At 42.6% G+C, this 17,315-nt stretch overlaps 2 protein-coding genes across 4 annotated transcripts in view; one reads left to right on the plus strand and one right to left on the minus strand.

Annotated features, from left to right (window-relative positions):
- Positions 1–6,806, plus strand: part of LOC121063755 (gamma-secretase activating protein) — a 48,179-nt gene extending 41,373 nt beyond the window's left edge. For both annotated transcript variants that reach the window (XM_040544557.1, XM_040544559.1), the window contains exons 27-31: positions 547–666; positions 1,922–1,983; positions 3,895–3,999; positions 4,155–4,248; positions 5,276–6,806. In XM_040544557.1, the coding sequence (XP_040400491.1) occupies positions 547–666; positions 1,922–1,983; positions 3,895–3,999; positions 4,155–4,248; positions 5,276–5,376 (482 nt within the window). In that variant the 3' untranslated portion in view covers positions 5,377–6,806. The remainder of the gene's footprint in view (positions 1–546; positions 667–1,921; positions 1,984–3,894; positions 4,000–4,154; positions 4,249–5,275) is intronic.
- Positions 6,807–6,957: 151 nt separating this feature from the next.
- Positions 6,958–17,315, minus strand: part of CCDC146 (coiled-coil domain containing 146) — an 82,305-nt gene continuing 71,947 nt past the window's right edge. For both annotated transcript variants that reach the window (XM_040544556.1, XM_040544555.1), the window contains exons 17-20: positions 11,883–12,011; positions 10,208–10,345; positions 8,542–8,790; positions 6,958–7,273 (exon numbers count right to left, since the gene is read on the minus strand). In XM_040544556.1, coding sequence (XP_040400490.1) covers positions 7,070–7,273; positions 8,542–8,790; positions 10,208–10,345; positions 11,883–12,011 — 720 coding nt within the window. In that variant the 3' untranslated portion in view covers positions 6,958–7,069. The remainder of the gene's footprint in view (positions 7,274–8,541; positions 8,791–10,207; positions 10,346–11,882; positions 12,012–17,315) is intronic.

A 17,315-nucleotide genomic window follows, 5' to 3' on the forward strand; every position in this document is an offset into this window, starting at 1 on the left:
TTGAACCTTTTTCTAGTTTGCATCTTTTGATATGTCTTCAATTTGTGAAGCTGGTTTTGGTGTGGTTTTGGCGTACCTCAAACTTAGACCGTGTAGGGGCAAATGCTGCCATGTGATGGTGTCCTGCGGTGCAAGACCATCATCTGGCTGATACTCAGCGGGAAACTCAAGTCTTAACATGGCCTGTGGAAATGTGTGGGTGGCAGCCACATACAGAGCGTGGTGAAGCCTCAGATTTTGATTAACCAGGAGGAAAGGAGATAAAAGACAAATTAGTGGCACAATTTGGATATAAGCCAACAGCTTGGAGATACTTAAGTGTCTGAAATGGCTGTTTTCAGTCCCCTCAGCTTTCTTCTTCCTGACAGGGTTGTTGTTGAGAGGACTTAGAGGATGCCTACGTGACTTTTGATGAACTGATTTCCTCACTAACTCCAAATGGTTAGAATTTAGGGGAGTGTTGGCTTTAGCTAGAGTAATGCTAGTCACTAATACAAAGTTTTCTTTTTCAAAAGTTCCAAATGAGTTTGTCTCTTTCTTTCATAGGTTTTCACACACTGCACTTGGGGCTTGGTGTTCGATGTCTCCCTCTTCACACTCTCTTACACTATATCGACAACGGAGTTTTGCATTTGACAGAAACGTGTGTCAGGAAACTGCTGAAAGGTACAGTGAGTTTCTGACGGTGAGCGATGTCCTTGCGGCCATTCAGACTCAGACACAGGACATACTGCCCAGGGGACTCGGCTCTTCTGCCAGCATGCTGTTACAGTCGAGGTGTAACTGATGGTGTTGCTCAGCTGAGAGGAGAAAATTCGGGCTCATACTGTACAATTGAGCTTTAGTGAAGTAGACAAAATATCTATTTGCGGAGAATTTGAGCTTTCCATTTTTCATCATTGGGACTTTTTAGAAAAGTGAATGCTAATGATCACGCTGGAATTGGGGGGAGGTTCTGTGATTATCTATAAAAATGTACACCTACATGTAAGGATGTTAGTCTGCTCACCGGTGTCAGCTTTTGTTTTAATTAAGTTTGGAACATGGTAGTCTTAGTACTGGGACTAACAAATAGGTAGAAACTCTGTGCTGGGAAGTAAAAATTCAAAATAAGCAAACAAAAACCTACCTGACCCAGCATCCCAGTATTTTTAGTAAATCATGAGTTTGTGTACTCCAAATATGATGTATTCTAAATGTATCGTTATGTTACCTAAGGGCAGGAGTTAAAACCAGTTCTGTCTGAACCTGTGTAGTCATCAGGAGTGGATCCTGTGCTGTTTGTGCCTTTTCCTCTCAGCGGGAGCTGAGCAGCCTGTTTCCACAGAGGCGACTTAGGGAAGGAACTAGGATACGTGCACTGGGAATGATCGAGGTCTGAGGCTTTGGAACAAAATGGGGAGTGGGACAAATTAGCAGCTGTAGGCACAGTTAGGATTACACACATGAATCAACTTGTCTAGGTAAGAAGGAAGGAAGAGAGAACTGTAGCATGTTTCCTGAGCTACAGGAGCGCTGTGACAGGACTCTACAGCAGTAATGCATTTCATCACAGCTGCAGCCATGTTCTCTTGTGATGTACTGCTTGCTTCTCCTGTGTTAAGAGAAAGGGCACGATGTTTGTATTAGTCTATGCTTGGTTTTGATAAGTTAATATTAAAAACGTGGGCAGATCTACTTAGTGAAAACATGTTTGAATTACTGTACAAATTATTACCTAAAATGAAGTTATATACAAATACACAGAAAAGCGTTTCTGTAAACTGAATCAATGTAAATAACTCTCCTACTAACCCTCATGTAAAACGAAAATTTTCGTTTCATTATGGAGATACTTCTTCAGAATATCTTCAGTGGAAGTTGAAAGTTTTAGTTGTGTGTTTGCCACTGAAGGGGTTGGTATTTTTCCTTTTGCTTGTAGATCTGGATGACACCGAGAAGAATGAAAAGCTGAAGTTCAGTATTGTGACGAGGCTTCCTGAGGTACCTGTGGATGTTATTTCTTGGAATTTGGGAGTGGTACAAACTTGCTCCCTGTGCATAGGATCAAGCCAACAGAAGACTTAACTGCCATTCAAGCAGGGCATAGAAATAACCCAAACCTCCAAAGTTTCTCCATCTGCTGCTCATAACTTGTAGGGTACCATGACAACTTAAGTTATAGATCTGTCTGTAGTGTTTTGCAGTGACCCTGCAAGAATCAAATGACAAGATGGGTGCTGTTCTGCTTGAGTGCTCATCTGCATAAAGCAATAAGAGTTTTATGGGGTTTAGAGGGGGTTTCTGGATTTTTAATTTTTTTTAGTATCCACAAATGTTTTCTCACTTGTGACCTCTTCATCTGTATTTGGTTTATTCATTTTATCAAATACGTTTAAAATTTGGTACAGTAAAAGCTGTTAAATCTGATCCTACCACAACCCTGCAATGATGTAATTACAAGATTTCCCCCTCTGTGAAATCCCTCAGCCTCACCCATGCAGCATGTGACTTGTTTGGGCACATGTTGGAACTTGCTGTCGGTGCTTCTTTGAAAGTTACACCAGAAGAGGAGATGGCCTCCCTCTTTTCCCCTTCTGCTGTTAGTGCACACCGCAGTACTGCAGAGGAAGTGCAACATCTGTGAGCAGAGAAAAACCAGGGATCCCCCTCTGGGAGTGCCTTTCCGTAGAACAGGCTTTTCTCAACATAAGCTGCTTATTGTTTGTCCGTTATGGACTCTTACGTATGGTTCAAATGGCCAGAAGTGCTGCTTCAGTTTTCCCCTAACAAGGGCTTCTTTATTTGGCAGCAGTTTTGAGAAGGGGTAGGGAAGGAGGGCTCCACAACATGTGCTTTGTCCTCTCTCTTGTTTTGGGCCCGGGTTAGCGAGTTGAGGTCATGTGGGGGCCTCTGAGCTGTCAGCCCCTGGCCTGGTGGGTGGGGAACACCACTGAACTGTGCTGAGTGCTGTAGGGAACATGGACTGCCAGCTACACGCAGTAGGCTCAGTGCCTTATTGTGTCTATTTAGAGCTTTGGGAAAAAATGCAGAGAATGGTTTGTTTGCCCAAAAGGACACTTTTGGGGTGACTCGGACTATTTTGAGTTCAGGTTACGTTCACTAGATGACTTCAGAAGCAAGTATTTAAGCAACATGGAAACCCTGCAGAATTTCCTAAATGAACTCTTTCAGTGGTCTGTATTTCATTACAACTGAAAGTGAGAGAGAAATGGATCTAGACTGGGAAAACAGCGGGAGGAGCCAATTTCACAGCGTTCATATTTGCTTGCTTATTGGTTAGGATCGGAAGCTTTGAGAGACTTCAATTAGAATGTCTTTTGCCTTTGGGAATGTGAATCAATTTTACCGTTTCCCAGGACAGTGTCCTAAATAATGGGATGTAAAATCTGTTCCTAGTATCTCCTTGTTGGCATTCTGCTTTTGTAAGCTTCCTTCCACTGAGCCTGTGAGAAGCCCTGTTCTGACCAGAGCATTAATAAACAGGGCGTCTTTGCTATTCTTTGGGAGAAGAATGAGTCTAAGCCAGAGTCAGGGTAAAGGATAAATGGTCATTTTAAGTCTCAGTTGATGCTTAAGTACACGTGCAAAGTGGGGCAGAGTTAATGGGACGGAATGATTGACTGAAACTTACTGAGTAGCTCAGTGGGCACTGAATAGCAAGGATTTGATTGTTTCCCACGTTCTAGGAGCGTATTGTAAGCTCTTAGCTACTGGCTATGAAAGGGTGGCTCCGTGGATAAAAACGATGACATCTTACCTTCTGTCATCAGGGTCTAAAAGCAAAGTAGTCTGTTGTACAGCCTGGATTTCTTGATTTTTTTTCTCCCTTTTTCCCCGCTAAGTTTCCACAGTAATGTTTTATGTTTTCAATTTTTGGGTTTTGCTTACTAGGCTCTTGGTCAAAAGGTCCGTCAGTTGTGGAATCATCCAATAAATGCGAATTTCATTGCACGGAAATATGTGAAACTTCTGCTTGAGAGGCTAGGGAATAGGCAGGTAAGAGCACATAATCCCTTTTTTCTTTATCTTTTTGCTCTGACAGCGTTGAGATTCCTGACCTTGCTGTCAACCATATCGCACTGAAGGTAATGCTGAAACTTGGTACTGTGCAACTGTGTGAACTAATCTGAAATGTTCTCCCTTACTTGCAGTGTAGCAGGCCTATCTCCGAGAGACTCCCGGTCCCTGTAGAGTTTTTGCCACTTAACTACCTGACTAACATGCTGGCAGAGATAGAGAATCAAGGTAACTTTAATTCTGTACCTTGGAAGACCAGTAAGTGTTACTCTTTGCTCACACTCAGCTATATCTTGACAATATAGAAATAGCCGGGTTGTAAAACTCCAGTGCTGTCTGGACATGCAGGTTTGGGTTTCTTTCTGCCAATGGGAATTGTCAGAGCACTTGATCACTGCGTATCTTTTCATCCAAATCCTCCACGTGTTGAATCCAGTTGGCAAACTGGCGCACGGAGTGGTAGGAGGTGTTACTCTGTGCCCAAATGGGGAGAAAGGCTCGTGCGTTATGTACACAGTGTGGTGGCTAAAGCACTGCTTTTCAGCCAGTAAGCAGGGGCAGCCTCAGATCGTCCACCTCAGGAAAGGGCATTCAGATCACTCAGGTGCTCTGAAGTAACAGGCATCTCAAAGCTGTTCCTTTTGGTGAAATAAGATTCAGATTGGTTAGGGCACATGCTTCATACAAGGAAACCTAAGCATCCAAAGACTTTGAATTCCACTGAAAAAGCAAGATGCGTAAGGGAAGCGTTACGCTGTGTAGCGTTATTGGCCATGCCTTTACCACTAAACAAATTCAAGTCATGATAAGGACCTGAGTGCTAAAATAGAATTGCCCTAGTATGGATATCATCCCATTTAGGAAGGAAAAAGGAGTTAAACCATGTAGATGCATATGAGGATGTGCCCTGATCTATTTTACGTCCTACATTGGACTACAAACATTGCCACTGTGCCTAAATCTTGTTTCGGATCTCCAGTGTAGAATTCGTATGGAAATCCCTAGCAGCCTCCAGTAAAGGTCTAGCTTTCCTCCGTACGGGATATTATGTACTTGTATCCCACTAACAGGAAAGTTTCTGCCACGGGTCAGCATCCAGACAGCTGCACTGAAAGCTGTTTAGTGTAAACAAAACCACAGTTCCACCTAATACTTACCTTTTGTTATTGTAGGCCAAGATATTTAATAGACTGCGGGACTTGGTGTACAAGAACACAGTTCTACAAATACTAACTTTCTTATGGTGTTCTTCTAGGTGTGCATCCGTATGAAAAACAAGATCATGTTAATGTAAGGTTTGTGGAGGAAGCAGCGCTGAAACACACTATGATGCTTCTGGGCCTCAAATATTCCTGAAATAGTCTTCTTCAACAGCACGTTAACTGCGGGACTTAGAAGTTTTTCACACAGAAGTGTACGACCCATTGTTCTTTCTTTTTAATTTAAATGTCATGTTGTTTGCCAAATAATCTGCAGGTTTGGGTAGCCACCGTTACTGACAGAAGCTACTCAAAGCAGCATTTGGTCCAATGTATTAAGGCTGAGAGTACTGACTTCTAGATAAATCCTAGAGAAATGCACCTGACACAAACCCAGGTTTCTAATATCTCTGTGGTTTTGGGTCTGAAGCGGTCAAATAGGTGGAACTAGTGGGTATCAGAGCATGCTGTGGAAATTGATGTTAAAATAGTTAGTAGACAGTGATAAGAAAGACAATGCTGAAAAAGGTAGTCCAGTTGTATAGTAACAAGAAGTTGACCGCTCTTTCTCATTCAGATTAATGAGAGCGTTTCCTGGTGTGATTTTTGTAAAATAGGTACGGATAACAAAGGAGAAATGAGTCTTTGTATATAACGCATCCATAATAATGTATTCATTCCTTGGGGTGGTCAGGTAAGGGCTTCTGCCTCTGGAGTTGGATTCTAAAATATTTGTTTTTATAATTAGCACAAAACGTAATCTCCTTAAAATGTGTGTGACGGGGTTTGTTGTTGTTTTTTAAGATGTGTATAATATATTGAATGCAATACAGGGCAAGAAGAAAATTCTTCGGAAACTTGCCTTCACAGCAGCTTGGACAGAGTTTTATGTAATTCTTTCCTTCCAACTTCTAGTGTTACAGTTCAAACCTCAGCTTCAAAAAGAACTGATGGAGGTTTCCTCCTCTTTTTCAATTTTTTTATACATAACTGAACCAGGTTTGGGTTGCCTTTTTTGTTGTTTTGTTTTAGTTTTGAACTGTGACATTAATTTCAAGTAGTAATAGTGGTTTGGTATGCAGAGAAAATCTTCAGTTCCCACGTGGGATTTCTGCAGTCTGCATTAGATTGAAAAACAACTGGATCAAAGCTTCAAACTGTTGAACTAGTGAAACTCATTGACAATTCAATAGATTTTGGAGGTTTTCACTAACATCCTCTGATACTTTGGGTAGTTTCCTCTTTACTATTCCTTACCAGTTGTATAAAAAGATCCAGTTCTCAGAAGGGTTCAATACACACTTCTGTCTCAGCAGGTTTTCATGGTCATTCCCTTGTCATTGCCATTACTGGAGGAAATGTTACAGCTTTCTCAGTAACTCCATGGAGGGAAGGAATATTTTTCTCAATATAATTATTCTTTTTTTAGCAATCCCAGACTGCAGAAAGCTCTGGTGTGTTTGTATAAGATGTGGGGACTTTGTTCATGTGATATTAATAACTAGAGAAGATTTTCTAGCTTTTTTTTTAAATGAAATGTGCTGTAATAAATAATCAGATGCAATAAAATTACACTTTTTTTTTCCCCCCAGGTGAATTGTGATAATTGGTTATTCTTCTTGACATTTAAAATACTGCACTGCATTTGGCATACCAGGCTCCTCCTAGCCATAAGGAAGGAACTCGTATCACTGAATGTTCAGCCATGCTTCTGCCACTAAATACTACTTTGTTTGCAGTATGGAGTTTGGCTAAACACTAATGGACGTTACTTCAGTGTAGTGTAAATGCTGTTGATTTGTGAGATTCAGCCACTGGTAATGGCCTCTCCTGCTCCAGATGCTGTCTTTTCAGATTTCAATTGGCTTTACAATTGGTTTTCTGAAGTGTCTCATGTTCGAGCCAGGTTCGCTTGGCTTGAAAGGAGCCAGAGCGCCGTAGGGCCGTGGCAATGGGAGGCTGTATTCATCGTTTGGGATGTAGGCAGTTGGGCGCTGTTCAGCTGTCGTGTGGACACAGCCAGGCACTGCAGCTTGTTCCTCTTCTGCAGCCTGCTGGAAAAGAAACACGTTTTGTTCACATGGTGCTTACATGTTTTAAAAATGCCATCAGTACTCTTCTGAGCTCAAATACAGAATGCCCAACAAAGAAATACTGTTAGTCTAATCCTTAGGAAACACAGGTGACTGTTAGTTGTTCACTGAAAACAAGCATGATTTATTGACCATGTAGATGGGAGCTTGTCCTTTTATTAAATAATGTATAGTTTGAACGTGTCATGCTTTTATTATTGAGAAGACAGGTTAAATTAACATAAAAAAAATGTAGAAATATGCAGAAATTACAGATATGCAAAATATGCAAAAATGCAGACATAGACATATGTAGAATATGTAGCAATATCTCAGGAACAAGATAGTACTGATGCTTCAAAACCTAGGCTGTATTTATGCTGACAGCAGCTGTTCTTGAAAACTGTCACTGCAGCAAGATTTCATCCACAGCACTGAAAGGAAACTGAGTCATAGCAGGAGGAGAAGTGTTAATGACAGAGGCTTCTTATTCTAAACCAGTTTTACTGCAGCAATTCTGCGTGACTTTGGGTTCTTTAAATGTATGCACTGTGTATTCCTCTCCCAGCTATGTGCTCCTTTCAGATTTCCTTGGAGTGATCGAATGACGGATCCATATAGCAAAGCTCACTTCCTACCTGCAGGAGGTTCCTCAGTTATACACATCTCAGTTGTCTATGACTTTTTCTTCTCTGGGAGCTTTCTGCTCAGGGCTTGGTGGCAGTCTAAACTAAAGAGATCTCAACTGCAGCCAGCAGGGTAGAATTGGAAGTACTATTTGATATGTTGCACAGTCTGATTTCTTGCTACTTCTGATGTTCGCTGCATCTGGTATGTGGAGGATGCTAAGCTTAGTTCTGAACCTTAAGCCCTACCTTTTGGGGCTTTACATCAAGTTGAAAGCAGTACTTCACTGATGGCTATCTTATCCATTGTCCCAAACCATTGTCACATAAATCACTCTAATAATTGAAGATAGGTCTTCCTTTGAGTGTAAGGTATTCTCCCCTTAAGGTTTGATGACCAGTTCTAAGTGGTGTGTCAGACTGTAGTTGTAATTGCACAAATCCACAGGGTGCTTCTTTTGTAGTTGCCCCTGTCTGTCATCATCTGCACCAGCCCCTGGAGCTCTGTGGTTGTCAGCACACAGCTATGTAGGGAGTTAACACAGACAGCTCTATCAGAAAGACGAGCTAGAGCAGTGAAAGAGGAGAAGCTGAAGACCTGACTGTAACAGAGCAAAAACTTACTCTAGCTCTGGCTTCAGCTGCTTCTTTATACACCTTCTCATTGCGTAAAATCTTCAACCATTCAATTTCTGTCTCTTTAGGAGGAGGAAGGCCTTGATCTATCCTTGCTGAAACAGTCATCAAAAATTGTTCCTTGTCTCTCATTTCCTGCTGGAGTTTAATGGCAAGTGCTTGCTTCATGGATAACTCTGCAACAAGAGCCATCATCTTCTGGGTTCTGTCTTTAATCTTCTTCTGTAATTCACTAATCTGGAATAAGTGACAATTATATTTTAGGTCTTCCCCTTAGACACTTACTGGATGTGACACTTCAGTAAGTATAAGGTACATGAAAACAAGTCAAACTTGACTCTGTTTCCAAAAAACCCCAGTTCTATACTTAAAAATAACTTAGTAAAACAGTATGTTTGTTTCCTGTGTACACTCTGAGCCATAGAAACCTGCACCATAAAAAGTCCCATTTACTCCAGTATAAGTTACGAGAAAGCGTGTTTGTAATTGTAATCTGCCCTTTTCAGCTGACTGCCAGAACTTCCATTTACCTCAAAGGCAGATAAAAAAAAAAAAACCTAGATTCTGATTGAGCTTGTGCACAATTAACTTTTTATTAAGAGGTGTAAGAAGTCTGATCCCTACTGGATAATTCAGTGATAATGTGGACACGGCTGTGCTGTGGGTTGTTAAGTTATCCTTAGCAGAGCAATGGACAGAAAAGGAATGAGATGGGAATCCTTGATTCGGACTGGAGGTGAGTTTAAATTAAAAAAAAAAAAAAAAAGGCACAAAACAAAATAAAAAGAACACAAAAAAACCCTCAGAATATTCTTCTTAAAGTGACTGGTAGAGTATTGGGAGGGCCAGAGCAACTGAACTTTTGTCACACTGCCATTTTTGCAGTAATTTATTAGCCAGTGGCCATAATTTCACAAAGACAAATATCAGCCATGTTACTTCCCTTTCTGTAGAAAATGAAAGATTTGCTCTAAAGATGTTTTGGTTTAAGCCTCTCCCAGTGCCAAACCTAATAACTAGGAAAAAAAAAGTCGACCTTGTTTTACATTAATTACACCACTTTTTCATTGAGCTCTGCTCTATTTTTTGTTAAGGAGATGGAGTGAGAGGATTTTTGCTCTTCCCAAATAACGCTACAGGCAACTAAAAGGAAATAGCTATAACTATGTAAAAGTAACTGCACTGAAAATTGTAATTCTTTCCCATGTGGTTCTCCTTATTTAGGTAACAAAAACTGTGATCCAGTTACCACATTTATCTTTTTTGTGTTGGAGGCAATGTGGGACTTACCTGGCTTTTCCCTTTTTTTTTGTTCACTGCCAATGTGTCTGTTATGGAAAGACAGTTAAGTAAACATTGAAGAGGAGGATTCTTCCAAGTTTGCAAGCATTCAACCTGAGAAATAACTAATATATTTTGGTGCAACATCTATTTATGATGCAACTTTCTTTCTAAAAGAAACATTCCCCAATGCTGTTGCTAGGCCCCCATTACTGTTATTACCAAATGTCTAATTTTTTACGACTAACGTAGGATTTGCCTATCAATAATTCCAGCCACTAGTTTTGTAATTTGCAAGCAAGTCATCTTACCTCTTGCCCAGATATTTTGTTTCATGTAGGCCAGCAAGCAGAGCATGCAATCCCCTTCTTACCCTTGTCGCTAATAGCAGCGTGTGGTGCTGCCCGTTTGCTGCTGTGGCGCGGATTCTGGCTGTTAGCCGGGAAACGTGGTCATAGAGAAAATCCGTCTCCAGCAGCCTCTCCTCTTTCTGTACCAGCTCTACCTCTAGCTGCAGCGAGAGGGAATACACACAACACGGGTAAGTGGTAGGGGAAGGTGCAGCAGGAGGTGTTCTTGGGGGTTGGTTGGAGAGAGTTGACAGCTCCTGAACTAATACCAGTGAACAGCCATGTTTTTCGCCAGTCATTTTCCCAAAATTTTCACCCTTTCTACCAAATACCAGGAAAAAAATTAAATTTGTTCTTCTCAGTCTTCCGGATCTCCCATATCTGGCTGGGCCCCTTTGGTGGACTGGGGCTTACACTGGCAATATTACTGCCTTGCCATGATTTTCCTGAGAACAATGATTATTTCTTTCTAGTGATTTTTTTTTTAACTTCTGGTTCCTTGAGTTATGTCATAAAGAGAAAAGCTTCAGCTCTTGCTTGAAATAATTTTTCACCCCTGCTGCTAAAAAAATATAATAAAATGTGAGCTCCAAAGCCTAAAAAAAAAAAATCATGTGCAACTAAAAGGACTTTAAAAACATGAGTAAATTGAAAGAGAGCATTTAAATCTATCTCACAAGTTCAAGAAGTTCACTTTGTGATGCGTGGGGTTGGTGCAAGAGGCTGTGTTCCAGCGTCCTTGGCTATGCAGAGGTTCCTCCTCTGCTAAACACTGTATGGAAGTAAAGCAAAATGTTCAGGCAATTCAGGGGATAACAAGGTGTGTTTGTGCTAAATCATTACCAAGTGAGCCTCAAAAGGTGGATATAGACGAGTATTGCACCACGCTTCCACGTGCTCCTGGAATACAGCTCCATGTGAATTACCAAGTACAGGGGGGGGAGTTTTTCCCCTATAAATGGGATAAATAACACTAAGCGTGTAACGGTTGCTCTTCCCTTTACCTTTCTCCCTTTATGCAATAAAAGAGGTGCCCTGACACTGGCTTTTATGTTGGACCTAAGCCTTCGCTTCATTTTGAAGCCTCCCTGGGGAAGCACCCGCAGTGCTGTGCAGCCAGGCGTGCAGCCATTTGCTTGGCCTTGGGGCCATTTAGGGAACGAGCTATTTTGTGGCTCCTCGGTTGTAGTGGAACCAAAGCAGTAAAGCCAACCCCCGACGAGGGTGTTTGTTTTATCCTGAGTTGTATGTGCAGATTGTAAGAGGACAGCAGGACTGCCTCCATGTCACAGCACGTGTGCTGTGGCGGGGCAGCTCAGAGCCAATTGCAGAGGTTGGACAGCTTCATTCATCGGTTTGTCATTTTCCATTTACTGTCCTCTGCCCCCTTTTCTGTGCCCTCCCTTAAGTGCATCCCGAGGGGCTGTGCTGAAGTGCCGATGATGTGAATTAACCAGCTAAGGGAGGGTGATACTAAGCCAGGTGTGCTGCACAGAGCCTGCTGGCCTCTGCTGGAGGAAGTCAAAATGCCCTACACCCATTTTTCCTGGGAGGCAGGCACAGGGCTGCAGTTCCTGCTAACCAGCCATAAATATATTAATTCCTCTTACAGAATGTTTATTTTAGAAATAAAAAACATTTGCTTTTTCTAAATGTCAGTCAAAGTGCGAGCAATTGTGAAGTAAGAAGAGATGATACCTGTTCGATCTTCTTTAGCAGTTCGGGTGGCGATGGGTCCGTCCCTCCCAAGTCTCGCTTTCTGCTCTCATTTGCAGGGTCAGCAAAGATTGCCTCCAGCTGTTTAATCCTGTCCTTGCACTGGGAATACTAGCAAACGAAAACCCACAGCAGTTATCTGTGCAGACTGGAGGCAAAAAGCCCTGTTATTACTCTGCAATGAGAGGCAGCAGGTCCTGGCGTGTTTGTTTTACTGTGGTTTGCTGTGTGGTTTGCAAACGAAGCACATGGGGCACGCAGCTCTCAGCCATGCTCACTGACTGCACCTGGTCTTGGAAGCAAGACTCTGGCCTTGGGGGGAGCATTTGGGATGCAAAATGATGCTGGTCAGACACTGCAAATGTTTCCCTATGAAACCAGAGGTGGACGGTGGAGGTACAGCATTCTCCTGTCCTATTGCCCTAATGAATGGGGATTTACCTTCTGAACATCTTTGTAAAGTTAGACAAAGGCAGCCCTGGGGGGAGCTGATACCTTCTTCAGCTTCTGCTGGGTGGCCTGGATGAAAGCCGCAGGTGGTTTATCCCAAACCATGTCCTTTGGGCCACACCAGCCTGTGCTGAGGGCTGCCCTCTGTGCCTGCTGCCCAGGGGAGGGCAGCTTGGCTGCTTGGGGGGGTGCAGGCAGTTTTGCTCCATCCAGGGGATGGAGGAAAGCCCCAGGGAAGGCTGTGGGCCCTCAAGGCCAGGCTGGATGCGGCTTTGGGCAACCTGGTCTGGTGGGAGGTGTCCCTGCCCATGGCAGGGGGTTGGGACTGGGTGGACTTTAAGGTCCCTTCCAGTCCAACCCGTTCTGTGATTCTGACTCTCACTGGTGCCCGCTTCCTCCTCCCACCATGGTCCCCGCCACCTCTGGCTGCTGCCCCGCACTCAGCTCAGCCCCGCAGGTGCCACCAGGACATGTGGCAGCGCCTGCTGGGCTGGCAGCCTGGGCATCCCGCCGCCCTGCTGCCAAGTGCTGAAGGTCTCGTGCCTGGAGGCTTCCACATTTTCTCTGCTCGAGTGCCTGGCCGCGTATCCTGACGTGACTCGGCAGTGACACAGAGCGCTGGGAGCTGCTGCGACCCGAAGCGCAGGTGTTCCCTGACCCTTCTGACATGAGAAGCTTCCAGAGAAAGCCACTTCCCAGAATACACAGATGGAAATCCACATTCCTCTCTGAAAGTGTCGGGACATGGTTTTTGTGCGCGTTGATACGCACCTGGCTGTCTGTCAGCACATTGCCACACCGCCTTGATCTATCGGCACCACCGGGACACGAGCCCGCGACTTGCTATAAATGCTAACCTCCAGCTACAGGGGATGACACTGTCAAGGAAACAGTGGTCACTGGCTCTTAAATCTATGAAGGGTCACCAGAAATACAGAGTAAATGTTTAGCTGTTGCTACAGGGATGGGGCTGGTTCACTGAAGTGAACAATTTGTGTTTAACTGCGAAAGGAAAGCTGACGGGTAGTCCCGTGTGGTGATGGAACAGCAGCAGGGCGCTTGCTCTAAACACTTCTGGCAAAGCAGCATTGTGCAGATCCTTCTTTTACTCTAAGAGCCAACAGTAAAAACCTTAAATAACTACAATTTCCTTGTCAAATTGTGATTTGGTTTAAAATGTATGCCATTCACTATGCAGCTAGTTTCAGGGGTACTGCAAGATTTGTTCTTGCTTACTCTTTAATAAGCAACTAAAACCCAAGCCCAACAACAGAGAGAATTCCAAGCGGAAGAACGGGAGAACAGGACGAACACAAACAACAGGATGCAGCAATGCTGCCAGGTATTTTGTATCTAGGGACAAATAGCTCAACTCTAACTCAGCTGCAAACACCTTGTCGGAGGCAGTGTACCCGTAACGAGAGCAGGGACAGCTCACCAGGTCAGATTTTCCGGGACTGAATGGTTACTTTGGAGAGGAGAGACTAATGCAGAACAAACACTGCCAAAACCAGGAAAACAAAAATCTGTAAGAGGTTTCCTGTTAAATACTTACTTTTGTATGCAATATGAATTGGGGTTGATTAAATGCAGGCTAACCCAAATGTGTGGGAAGCAAAGCACAATTGGTATGGCCCATGATATTATGTGTCTATTTATACTTGTAACGTGACAGTCTTTATGTTCTCCTAAGTTGTGGCATTTTCCTTGGGCAGAACTTCAGCTAAGCTCTAAGAGATTCTAAGTCTTAACCCCACCCCCAAAAAAGCCCACCCTTCTTTCTTGGAGTGCATTTGATACAGGGCATAGGAAAAGGCTCCACGAGAGAGGCTCGCTGTGCTTGATTGGAAACAGTCGAAACAGGAAGAATTGCTGAAGAATAAACAGGCAAGAGGGAACACATACCAGGTAAAGGACCAGGGAAAGTAGAGGGGCTGGTGCTTCTTCTGGAAAGCTCAGAGAAGGCAGGCGAGGTGCCTAGAGCACTAGAATAGGGCAAATATCACCTGTTTTTAAAAATGGGGGGAAATGGAGGTACAGAATTATAGATAACATTGATAACTTCACTTTCTGAAGAATAAATCTGGAACAAGTCATTCAACTTCCTTTGTAAATAGCTAAAAAATAAAAAGGGTGTGGACATTGGCCAGCACAGTCATGCCGAACCAGTCCAATTACCTACCATGAAAATTTAATGGGTATTTGGATGAGAAATGGTAGGTATCATGCAGCTTGGTTTTTACACAGCTTCAATATTGTTTCATATGATATTCTCATAAACAAGCTAAGGAAACAGGGTCTTGACGAAGATATAAGGCAAGTACTACATCAGTAGAATGAGGGTAAGCTGAGAGAGACTGCAAATATTTTGGAGCAGATGATTCAAATCCCAAATGATCTGAAAAAAGGTTTGAACAAATGAAATTATATCAAACAACACATGCAAGGTGCTGCATATAGGCAGGAAAAATTATCTGTAGGAATACAGAATAAAGGCCAACTGATTAGATACCTTAAAAAATGGCCTGGTATACTTGCAGGGTGAATGTGAATCAAGATGTGCTGCTGCAAGAAAGGCTACTGTCATACCTGGATACATAAGCAGAATTACAACCAGCCAGATGCCTGAATGAATCCTCTCACTCTCAGCCACTGCTATTAGGCACTGCGTGTCAAGGAAAAAAATAATAAAATAGAAAAAGAAGACAGAAAAGAAGGATCTAAGCAACATTAGCTGTAAGGGCTGATGGAAAGAAGTAGGGTTGTGTAGCCTAACAAAAGGATGGGAGAGGAGCGTGATTAACTTTATTCCAGAAACATGAAACGCTGCTGCAGGGAGGAAAAGAATGATCTGTTTGTCATGTCCCTGATGGATGGAAGAAAAAAAAAATCAATAGGCTTACATTGCAGCAAGAAAGGATCAGGCTAAAGGTTAAGAAAATCTTTCCACTGTTAAGGATGCACTGGGACAGCTTGCCTGGGGAACTGGAGTTTCCATCAGCAGAGGTTTGAAAGACCAGCTCAGCCCTCTCAGGAACAGCAGAAAAATGCACCCAGAAGCAGGATGATGTGGTCTGTAGATTTTCATGGGGCAGTATTATAACCTGGATAAATTTTTATGCCAAATGCCTTTATGAGATTGTCAGTACATTAGCTTAGCTCTGAGGCATGGAGGTGCCACCTAGAGCACCTTGCCAGCTCAGCGGGTCTGTTCGTTGGACTAATTAATGATTAGTGCCAAGTATTTCTCATTGATGCATGAAGGCAGACTGGTTTTCACGAGTCATTTCAGTCAGCAGGAAAATCCATGTGCAATCAAAATTAAAAAGTTACTCAGTTTTAGGCCCACAGAAAACCGCCTTAGAACCTCACCAGGTACTGTGTCAGATAAAGTACTTTGAAATATTTCTGTTTTTACTGCTTTACATTGATAGTAACAAAAATACCTGGTCCACATTATTAGCACTGGCTTAGAGCAGCTCTGGTATTTTATTAGATAAAATCTATTCATCAGCATTGCTTTCTTTTGTGGAAATGTGCAGCCTTTGGTGTGGAAGTGTAAGAGTGGAACATCCATGAGCTTGATGATTAAGCAGCTCATGTGGAATATGGGAGACCCAGATGAAATTTTTGTTCTAGACTCATCACACAGCCCCCATCTGTGCTTTTCCACTCCCCAGTGGGTACCACGTCCACCCAGACAGGGGGGCGGTTGCTGTAGCCTGTTGAATACACTGTGTTCGTTCATCCTTCTGGTCAGAGGTACACCTCCAGCAGCAATAGGCAACCCATCTCAGAATAGCTAATTTAATGATGATGAATGCATCTGGTTAGAATAAGTGATACTTAAATTCAAACAACGTCTCTGAAAAAAAAATGAAAAGATTTCCATCAAATGCAAGCAAAGAGCAAATATTGAAATATTTTTTAATTTGTGATGCTGAAGCTTGTTTTCATTTCAGATCCCTCTATATTTGAAATATTACCATATATGAAATGATATCTGTTGTTGGAAGATCATTCAGCAAGCAATACCAGAAAGTTTAATTTACCACTGGATTGAGTAAAAAGAAAGAAGTTCTGGGGAAATGGGAAGATTGGGAAATGCAGGAGAGGAGAAAAACAGTACAGAAAAGAATAAGATTACAAAGTTTAGAAAATACTCAAGATTTAAGAAGACAGGAAGGCTAGGAAAGGGGGAAAAGAAAATTTAAGAAGAGCAGGTACAGAATTTGTCCTGCTTAATTCAGATAGTCCAACTGTATTTCAGATGTAGATGCCTTTTGAGGTACCCTTCCTACATCATTCAAAGTTTCCTATGTAATCAAAGGGGAGAGGTAGGTGCCTCCAGGATAAAGACCTCCAAGAGGAACATTTTCCTTGCCACATAAGGTTATCAGGATCTCCTCTGTAGGCAAGAACACCTAACTCTTTCCAGTAATAAACAGACCATATCCATTTATTTGGATAATTTGTCCAGTGGGCTCCTAACATGAACTTAAAGTTGGAGCAGCTGGTAACAACTCTTCAGGTTTCATCTTGGCATCAGAGGTTGGATTCACAGACGAGATGAGTGATTTAGGTCTGTATTGACCCCACCAAATCAAAGTTTTGGGCAAATGAGCATTATTGTAAAATACTTGGCACATTGTAACAGAGCAGATAGTGAGTTGGATTTCAACCTGGGGGTAATCAGGAGCTGTAATCAGGACAGAAATTAGTGAGCTGAATTTTGCAACCAACACCAGAATTCAGCTTTGGGCTTATGGCTTTTATTTGAATCATGGAGATAAAGCCAAATGGTTTGAAACTGTTTCTCACTAGACATAATGGCTATTGCCAGCAGGAGGAACAGTACTAATGCTAGAATGGCTGAGCGCAAGGAGATGGCTGTGTTCATGGCCACTTTGAACCATGTAATACAGCTTCAGTAACCACAGTATTTAGTTACATTAAAAAAGCTGA

Source organism: Cygnus olor, chromosome 1 (assembly GCF_009769625.2).
Source record: "Cygnus olor isolate bCygOlo1 chromosome 1, bCygOlo1.pri.v2, whole genome shotgun sequence".
NCBI classification, from domain to species: Eukaryota; Metazoa; Chordata; class Aves; order Anseriformes; family Anatidae; genus Cygnus; species Cygnus olor.